Source organism: Leishmania braziliensis, chromosome 31 (assembly GCF_000002845.2).
Source record: "Leishmania braziliensis MHOM/BR/75/M2904 complete genome, chromosome 31".
NCBI classification, from domain to species: Eukaryota; Euglenozoa; class Kinetoplastea; order Trypanosomatida; family Trypanosomatidae; genus Leishmania; species Leishmania braziliensis.
The window spans coordinates 499,543-509,192 of NC_009323.2; the positions used below are offsets into that span (position 1 = coordinate 499,543).

General features: G+C 60.0%; 3 protein-coding genes across 3 annotated transcripts; all 3 read right to left on the reverse strand.

Moving 5' to 3' along the window:
* Positions 1–1,284, reverse strand: LBRM_31_1270 (conserved hypothetical protein; the record flags this gene model as incomplete). Its single annotated transcript, XM_001567074.1, has 1 exon — positions 1–1,284. A coding segment is annotated over one exon (1,284 nt), but the record flags the coding sequence as incomplete, so codon positions are not given.
* A 2,459-nt stretch (positions 1,285–3,743) lies between these two features.
* On the reverse strand, positions 3,744–4,535 carry LBRM_31_1280 (biotin/lipoate protein ligase-like protein; the record flags this gene model as incomplete). Its single annotated transcript, XM_001567075.1, has 1 exon — positions 3,744–4,535. The coding sequence occupies one exon, from the start codon at positions 4,533–4,535 to the stop codon at positions 3,744–3,746; it is 792 nt and encodes a 263-aa protein (XP_001567125.1).
* Positions 4,536–5,686: 1,151 nt separating this feature from the next.
* LBRM_31_1290 (conserved hypothetical protein) lies at positions 5,687–8,578 on the reverse strand (the record flags this gene model as incomplete). Its single annotated transcript, XM_001567076.2, has 1 exon — positions 5,687–8,578. The coding sequence occupies one exon, from the start codon at positions 8,576–8,578 to the stop codon at positions 5,687–5,689; it is 2,892 nt and encodes a 963-aa protein (XP_001567126.2).
* Between the last annotated feature and the right edge of the window lie 1,072 nt (positions 8,579–9,650).

Sequence of the window (9,650 nt, forward strand, 5' to 3'; positions counted from 1 at the left end):
TTTCACCTCACTGTGGGATCCCATTGCGATAAATCTGGTCACCACCAGTCTTTTATGTTTATTCATACCTCTAGAACGGGAAAGAGGTGCGATTGAATCCGGTACTCCATTTGCAGAACGAAGCCGGAATATATCTCCCCCCCTCCAACTATGAAGTGCGCGGCCAGAATAGGAACAAACGAGAATCGGCGCGGTCTCCCCCCCCTCCTTGACGAGATTATAAGAAAGTAGTAAAAATCGGAGCTGCGCAGCCGTGGAGTACCTCGACAGTGTTTCGCTGTCTAGGGTAAGCCACGCTGCGCAGCTCGGGGCCTCGCTTTGGGCAGCCAAGAAGAGGGGAATCGTGAGCACCACATCCCCCCGCCTGAACGCCCTTTTCGCATACACACCGCGGGCAGTGGTGAGGTGCAGGTCCAGCAGCACGTTTGCCTCCAGCTGCTCTCGCAGAGCCGAGTCCACGGGCAGCACACTGCTGCATAGCCAACGCACAAACGGAGCAGTGACATTTTCGCCAAGCACACCCCGTGCGTCCCGTGAGATCCACGACTCCTCCACCAGGCGCACCTTGCCCAGTGCCGGCGAGGTCAGGCTCGAGGCCCACATCGGCAACTTCGGCTTCGGTGTGTTGTTTGGCACCTCGTTGCCATAGAAGTCGCGGCTAGCACGCTGGCTCGGATCGCTGACAAACGAGAACTTCCCCGCACGCTTTTCGACGAGCGCACGCTGGGGTACAGGCGGGAGGTCAGCTCCGGGGTGCACCACAGGCAGCTCCTCCGAGTCGCGAGGATCTCGCCTACTCACAGCCGCCTCCGCACTCCCCCGCTCGTCATGTGTAAATGAGGTGCGAGTGGAGCGCCGTCGAGACCGCTGCGGCTGAGACCGGCGATGCCCTCCGTCTGCGTGACGGCCGGTACGCTGCCACTCCGCCTGAAACATAAAGTCGCGGTGCGACGAGTGGTCCTCCCGCCCACGAGCCGCCACCTCCTCGCTAAGGGCAGACACTACGTTGCCGCTGTGATTTGTCGCAAGACGAGAGGACAGAGAGGTAGCGCCGGCGCCGGGAACGGCTTCGCTCACAGCTTCGCTGCCGTGTTTTTCCGGCACGCCGGTGGGTTGGCTTTTGTCGGCAAGACGGCGCAGCGCAAGACACACCCCGCACGAGTCCCCCAGCGCCAACTGAGAGAAGTGTCGCATGACTGCAAGCAGTACTTTGCAGTAAACGACTAAGATGAGGAGGACAAAGATGAAACGGGGATCGGGGAGGTTCGGGCATGCAAGAGGCATGAGAGCAAAGTCACAGAGAGAAGCTATGGCGCGCACGGCTCCCTCAGCTAGAGTGCCTTCGCAAACAACGATGACAGCGTTTTTTCTTCTCTACTTTTACATGCGCCTTGACATCAGGGAACGCCTCAGCGCGCGGTATCCAGGGCCCTGCACCCCACTCTTTCTGTGGGGAAGCCCAGGCAGCCCCCCATCCCTGCCGGTGCGGAGCCACTGCTGGCGGTGGCAGGGCCAAGCATGCACAATGTAGCGAGGCCAGAGAAGTGCGCCGCTGCTGATGCCGGCAGGCACGTCCTGGATGGCGCTGCGTCGGGGAAGCCTGCGACAGTGAACACGTCTGGGCCATCCATGTGATGGTCAGACTGTCAGCGCCACTCGAGCACATTCCACTCAGGCCTCACCGACCATGGGTGAGAAGCTCTGTCCACCCCTCCTCTCCCCAAGAGACGCGCCACGCGGCGACTGGCATGATTGGAGCGGCGGCGGGGAAATCTGGGAGACGGGTGGCTAAGTGGAATCTGAGAAAGGAGCCCTGTGCAGATGACGGAGGCGGTATTGCTGTAAGGCGTCTCCACCGCTTCCTCGAAGCAGGTGATGGCTTTTGACAGGTCCTTTGTGAGATGACATTGAGCTCACCTTCAGTGGCAAAGACCGGACACGGTGAGATGCGAAACGCTCCTGCACCCGTAGCATTTCAGCTGCACGCTGTGAAAGTAGCACGGTGCCGGGCAATACTTCAGCAATCGCAGATGCAGCGCAGTGTCTCACTGGCTCGATTCCGGCATACCGCCACAACTCGTTCTCGTTCAGTGAGTGTACTTTACCCACCACGTGTGACAACCTGAACGCACACACGCACCGCTTCCACTGCACAAGGGTGAACATACGTGGAGAAAACAAAACACACACACGCCGCAATGACGGTCTTCACACCACCGATCGCGTCGCTGAGCTCTACAGTGGAAACCAAATCCGCAGAGGAGGTGAACCGTACAAAATTGAAAGGAAGGAGGGCATCCCTTCACGCACCTCACTTCGATTTTCTCACTGTGCTCCTCCTCTCATCACGCCCTCTGAGGATGGCGGCCGCCTTCTTTTTGGCGCGGCTGCGGGCTGGTTGTGTGAGATGGGCTGGCGCTGCACCGGCGCGCGTCGCGGTCTTGCCGACGCTCGCAGGCGCCCACTACGCATCGCGCCGACGATTCAACAGGCCCTGGCGCACCCTTTCCTGGAGCCGCAGACGCACGGCGGGGCCCCGCCTGACGCGTGCCCCATGCTGCTGATATGCGAGTACTGCGCGCGCGCTGCCGGTGATAGCTGGCGTGGTGCACCACATTCAGGCACGGGGCATCGGGGGGCCAGGGGAGCGCGAGTGGTTGGCGCGAAGGGCTCGAGAACATGCATGCGGATCGGCGCCACCGTGGATGTGTGCAGGGCACGCGGCACCTCCCCCGCCAGCCCACCGGCCCGACGGGGCGCCGATGCCGGATGCACGACGAGGGCCGCGCGGACCGCTCCATCGCGTCGTCCAGACTCCCGTGTGACGGGCCCCCAGGCCACATTGCGGGGTGCCGTGGCCTGCAGCGACTGAGGGCGGTACATGGCGCGCCGGCGGGGTGCGGGAGATCGGAGGCCCTAGCGTAGTCCGCGCGGGCCAGGGCATGCAGCGAACCTGGGTCGTTTTGGCGGCTTTCGCGCAGCAGGTGTGTGCGCGGGAGGGTCGGGGATCGCCCGGCAGACGCGTGTCCAGACTGGACGGCCGATGGCATGGTCCCGACGGCCCGGGCAGAGCCGCATGCACACGGAGACGGATGGGCAGTGACTGTGTGCGCCTGCGGCTGCTGGCGTGTTCGTGGCTGCTCAGTGCGTGGAAAATAAATTACTGCAAGAAATCGCTCCTTGAATGCCTCCAAGCGAGGACCATAATTAGGGAAGACATGCTCAGCGTATGCACATACAAGCACATCCTCGTTATGACGAGAAGTAATCGAGTGCCCCCCGTGTTGGCCGCTGTCTGGTCGTTGTCACGTGTAGTGCCCACACGGGGGACTCCCGTTATACACCCGTCTGTGCACACCGTCTGAGGAACGCTGGTTGTGTTGCGCAGCGCAGTGAGGCACTCCTTCTCTGGAACTTAACGGTGAAACGCATAAGGCAAACACTGAGGCAAAGAAGGGCACGACATAGTGGGCTCACACGACTGCTTGCCCGTCGGGTTCACGATAGATCTGCCAGCGTGTGTGTTTTCGCTGCAATACACCGCCTCTGGGGTGCAGAGTACCGCATGCTTTTGCTGGGAAAGCGTGACGAACAGAAGACGAAGAGGCGCTTCTCTCAGCGTGAGATTAAACGGCCTAGCTGAACGCAGAAGTTGGGAACGCCAAAGTGCACGCCGTGTGTGGCGAGCGGCCTATGTCACCCGCCTATGTCACCTCACCGGTCCCCGCACCCGCGGCACCTGCTCAGAAGAGGTACTCCGCAGCCAAGTCCTCCATGGTGCCGTCGGCGTGGCGTACCCTCAAATGGCCCCAGCTGTTCAGCGAAACAGCCGTCAGTTCCTCCGGATCGCGGCCACCCGGCAGTCGCTTGTGCAGCTTCAGCGACTTGTCCATCACCTTGTCGAAGCTCTCAATCACCGACTCGCGTGTCTGTTCCGGCGACGTGCAGATGTCGAAGAAGTGGTGCCAGATGGCTTTCGCGAGATCCTGCGGGGTGCACGACTTCACGCCGAACTCCTCCGCAATGGCATTGACCATCGTTGCCTCTCGTCCTGCATCCGTCACCTGCGGTGTCACGGCGACGTTCACGCCAATTCCAATGATAAAGTAATCCCCATCGGCTTCGATCAGGCTGCCGCCGATCTTCTTGTGCTTGTAGATGATGTCATTCGGCCACTTGGTCGACACCGCCTTGGACGCCTCCGCAGCGAGCGATGCCTTTGCCGACGCCTCGTCCAGGTGAAGCACCTCCAGCACAGCGCGGCGGCACGCAAGACCACAGATGAGCGGCAGCACATGCACCAGCTCTTCCTTGAAGCATGGCGGTTGGCCTTGCTGAGGTATACCCAAGGTCATGTAGAGGTTTCCCTTCGGCGAGGTCCAGGTGCGACCGCATGTGCCGCGACCAGCTGTCTGCACAGCCGCGACGAGGGCAAACGGTTGCCCGCCAGCCGTCATCTTCATGGTGCGGGCCACATCCATGGTGGAGCCCACTTCCTCGAGAAACTGTATGTTGGGAGGGAAGTTGGCGGGCATGGTCGAAGTTGGAGTGGGAGTGTGCCTTTGCTTGGCTTCGCTGCTGTCAATGAAGTGTGATGCACGTTAGTTTTGTTTGGCTTCTTCGTTGCTCGTTGATTGGGGAAGCAACACCTGCAGCTGTGCGATGGTAGATGCGCGGGTAATTGGAGCACAGATGCGTGATAATTCGTGGGCGTACGTCTGTCGTGTTAGGCGGTCAAGACAGTGCGGTGAGGAAATCGGTACGTGATCACACCGCAGAGCGAGAGAAAGAGAAGAAAAACAAGCGAGGAAGGGAGTTGCTCGGCAATAGAGAGAGGGCAGCATGTGTAGGAGGACAAATGAGGGAGGGTACAGCAAAGGAGAGGATTGATTTCGAGTGGGTGTAACGCAGTGTACAGACTTGTCAGAGCTCATCGCCCCAGAAAAGATCAATGATTCGTTCTGTTGCTGATGTGAGTGATGATGGCAGTGATAGTGATGCGCTGCTGAGGGGTTGGATGTGAATGACGTCAGCGAAGAAGTGAAAGAGTCACGTCAAGTGTACTGTGGCGACAAACGACGTCTCCCTTTTGTTGGTGTTGGCTGTTTTTCTGCGTAAGGCGCGCGCCCATCACCGCCCCGCACATATACGAAGACGTGCACAAGAGACATCGGCACGCAACAGACAGGGGTCGTGCTGAGTAATGAGGAGCGCAGAAGAAACCGAAAGGGAAAAAAGGGGAAGAAGGAGCAGCTCTGAGTGCTTTTCTAGAGAATTCTTTGTTGGTGGAGTATGCCGTTGAAGAGAGAGGGGAGAACCAATGAAGCAATGCACACACACACACACACACACACACCTCCCTCACCCGCACACACATGCACGCACACTTTACTGAGCTTATCGATGCCAAGAAGCACACATTACCTCTGCGCCCACCACACAGCACGGATCTGCTGCCGCTTCTGACGCCTGCTTTAGAAGATACGATGCAGGAGAATCGACAACATCAAAGGACAGAAAAAAGAGAAAGTCGCCGCACATGGCGTCTCCTGATCGACGCGAAAGTTAGAGTAATGAGCAAAAATGCCACACGTAAATCTGCTTCCCGTCGTGCAAGACCCCTGGGAGCTCAACTACAGGCCAAAACAACACACCCCAACCCCCCTCGCGACGACACACCTACACCTCAGTAGCGTCTGGGTGCCTTCTTTCGAGAACTCGAGCCTAGAATGCTCGTCCCGTGTGATGACCCACCCCTCACCCCTGTCGCAGCAGCACCGCCGCCAAATGCCGGAGAGCTGCTAAGCGGTTGCGAGAACGCCGGCGGCGCCGCTCCAAAGGCGCTGCGAGACGGGCCGCTTTCACCTGCCGGACTGCTGCCAAACACGGGCGCCGGCCCTCTTGCAGGCGCCGCCCCAAATGCCACGCCACCAAAGGCACCAGCAGCGCCGCCACCGCCGGAACCGAAGACGGAGTTGCTGGCGTTGTTGTTGTTCATGCTAGCCCCAAATGGGGTGGACGCTGCACTGCCATTCACCGGATTGCTGCCCACACCTCCGCCGCTGCCTGCGACCATGGAGCTGGAACCACCTGCGCCGGCGGCGCTGCTAGGCCCAGAGAACGCGTTGGGAGATGCGGCCTTCGGATCTGCCGCTGCACCAAAGGCGTTGGTGTTGGTGTTGGTGTTGTTGAAACCGCCCCCGCCGAATGGGGCGCTGACGGGCGGTTTCGGTTGATTTACGTTCGCGCCCAGAGCACCAGCCGTGTCCCGTGCGGCGGTGGTCGGTGCGCCACCAAAGCTGAAACTGCTCGACGACGCGCCGTTTGAGGATCCTCCAAAGGCCGGGGCAGCAGAAGCAGGAGCCAGTGCGCCGCCGCCCCCACCGCCGAACGGGCCACCAAACGGGGTGGGTCCTGAAGTCGTGGAGGAGAACGGGAAAGCACCCGTGGAAGAAAAGGCGCTGCTGCCAAAAGCACCAGTGCCGCCACCGCTGGTGTTGCTGCCACTGTTGCCAGCAGTGTTAAGTCCGAAGGCAGGGGCAGTTCCGCTGCTTGAAGGGCCGGTTGTCGGTACGGTTGATGACACCGAAGAGGCACCAACCGCGCTGGTGAATGCGACGGGCGGCGCACTCGGCTCATGGGCTTGGGTTGTGCCGAAGGAAAAGGATGCTGCGGGTGTCATTTGTACGCCTGTTGATGGTGTGGTGGATGCAGGGAAAGCGACACCACCGAAACCGCGACCGCTGCTGCTGCTGCGGCTGCCACTATGGCCTCCACTGCTGGCCGGTGCTCGCGCGCTCGGGTTACTCAGGTCGAACGAAGAAGTGGCGGTCGCCGGTGCCGATGCTGCAGAAGCGCCTCCGTTCGCTGGCGGTGGCGCCTGCTGGGACATCGGTGCGCAGCCAAACGGTGACGGCGTAGAGCCCGACGAATCGCTTGTCGCAGGCATAAATGGATTTCCGCCTGCTGCCATGGAAACGGCCGTCACGCCAGCGGTGTTGAACGAAAAAGGTGATGGGCATGGCGTAGCAGGGGATGCAGTGGCCACTCCAAATCCGTTCGTCGTCGCACTGGTCCCTTGCGTCGGCGGTGCCGCGGCCTTTGTTTGAAACGAAAAGCCGATGGATGTGGTGCCAGAGGGCGCTGGCGCACCAGCACCCTGCGACGCGCCTGCCACACTGCCGCCAAACACAGACGGCTTGGCCTCCCCGGCACTCAGAGCTGCATTCGCAGCTGCAGGAAAAGTGCTGCCCACACCACCAAACGTGCCCATGCTGGTTGAGGTTGCCGGATTGTCGGATGCGGCCTCCTGTAGCTTCGTAGCGGTGACTGCACTTCTGTTCAAGGAGCCCTCAAAGGAGAACGGATTACTCGATCTGCTCGCATCGACTGACTGGGCCGCAAACGGGCTTTCAAGCGCCACCGCCTTTGTGGATGTCGACTTAGTCAAAGCGGCGTCGGCGTCGGCCGTTGGGTTAGGCGCTCCGGTAGCGGTTGGGGCGGACTCTGCCGTCTTTGCATCAAACGAGCTCGCGCCAAACCCGTTACGCGTAGTCGTCGAGATACCCGAGCCCAATCCTGACCCGACGGTTGCTGCCGAAGGAAATGGGGGAGACGAAGAGGACGCATTAGCAGAAGGTACCGCCGCCGACGAGAAGCTGGACAAGCCACCAAAAGCGCCACCACTAGGCTTGAACGCCGATGGCGAAGAAGACGGCTGCGCTGACGGCACCGGAGAGGGGGAGGTCAAGGAAGGGGAGGGAGGGGCAACAACAGACGGTGGCGGCGGACGGGACAGTACACCCTCCAGTCGGCCCTCCAGCTTGGCCAAGTCTGCGCGGCACGCAACGATGCTATCGCGGCACGATTTGAACTCTTCGGCGTTTGACGTCTTCAATGCCCTTAGTTCCTGTTCCAGTCGAGACACCTCTTCTGCCCGCGCAACCATTGTCTCCGACATCTTGCTATAAATCGAGTCGTATTTCTCGCCCATATTGACGTTCACTTCCTCCAGCTTCGCCGTCAGCTCCGTCACCTGCGACTGAAAGCGGGCATCCATGTCATCGAGGCGGCTTGTCAGCATAGCAATCAGCTGCTGCTGCTGCCGCTCCATGTTCTGAGCCTCGCTAAACTCGCGACTGAGCTGATCTCGGTTCGCCTCCAGCCGACGGCGCGGCCCGCCACGACGCTGTAGCTCGGCGTCGTCAGCATTGGTGCCAAGAGTGGAGGTCTCAGAGCTCGCGCTGTCCTCCCCTTTAATCACAGTGACACGGCTTTCGGATGAATGTGGGCGACGAGGTCGTGCCACCAAGGCTCGACGCTGTGCTTCGGGATCCTCCTGTGGCTCATACGGCAGCTCTCGTGGTCGCCGTCGGCTGCACACACCGATTGGCGCAACGACAGAGTTCGGCCACGACGAAAGGTCAGAAAAGTCGCTGCCATTGTCGTCATAGGCACGCTTAGGCCATCGCTGAAGAGGTGCACGCGGTCGGATACCGATAACAAAGGCGTCGGTGGGGACAGGGGCCTGATAACCCAAAAAATCCTCCAAGTCGATGGAAAGCTGACTGCGCGACATGAGGTCTCTGCTCCTCGTGTCTCTCGTCGACAAGGGTGTCTGGGTAAGGTGGGAAGAGAAGTGTCGATCTCACTAGCTGCTCAGCGTTGATGAAGGGGTCGGTGCAGAAAAGCGCGAGCGAGAAAAGTATGCGTGCCAAGTGAAATTAGTTGTGCTCCCCATGAATGATGCGAGGCAAAGCCAGCGCAGTAACAGGACGACGTGAGGGAAAAAAGATAGCGGTGCGTCCGACACGTTGTACTCCTAAAAATAACTCAGCCCACTGCCGGGAGAGAAATGAGCGGAGCGAGGTGCAGAGGAGAGGAGGAAAGGAGAAGAGGAGGAGAGGCTGTGTAGTACTGCGTGAGTGGTGCGACGAGGAACGCAATGCATTCCAGGACGAGGAGAAGTGGAGAATGAGTCAATTTCGACGCGTTCGCTCCCACTGCTGGATAAATAAATGCGCGCAAAATATGGGCAGTCAACACAGAGCCTTTTTTTCTTTGGCCCACCTTTCGCTGGAGTATGTTGGTCTGGCAGGCACGCATCGGAAACACCCCTCGACGTAAGCGAGGCCGCCTCCCTCGCAAGCACATCAACCGCGAACACCCCACGCAAGACGGCAGTGGTGAGCAAGTGGCCTCGCTTCCCTTCGTTGCCGAGCCGCGAGCACACAAAAGCACGGCGCGTATGGGGGGAAAAGCGAATTTGTTGGCCGTAATGCAAACGCCGCTGGCGCTTTTTTTTGGGGGGGCCTCCCTTGTGACTTCACTTTTCCTGTCGATCGTTGCTTAAGAGCAAGGAAGAGGGACAACACCAGCGAGCACACACACACACACACACACAGACGTGCCCCACCCCTCCCCTCGCTGCTCAGTGCGCGAAAACGAAACAGTGAGCAGCGAGGGGAGGGGTAGAAGGGGAGAAGAGGAGAGAGGGGCGAAATCCAGGGGGGGTGATGAGAAAAGAGGGCCAAAAGCCCCCTCGGTCTTTGCTTGGTGGTTGGCCCACCTTGCAGCCCAAACAACAGGAGGATGCCGGTGCAAACACTCCGGGACTGCCAAAAAAAGGTCGGCCCTTGTCGGCTCCGGGG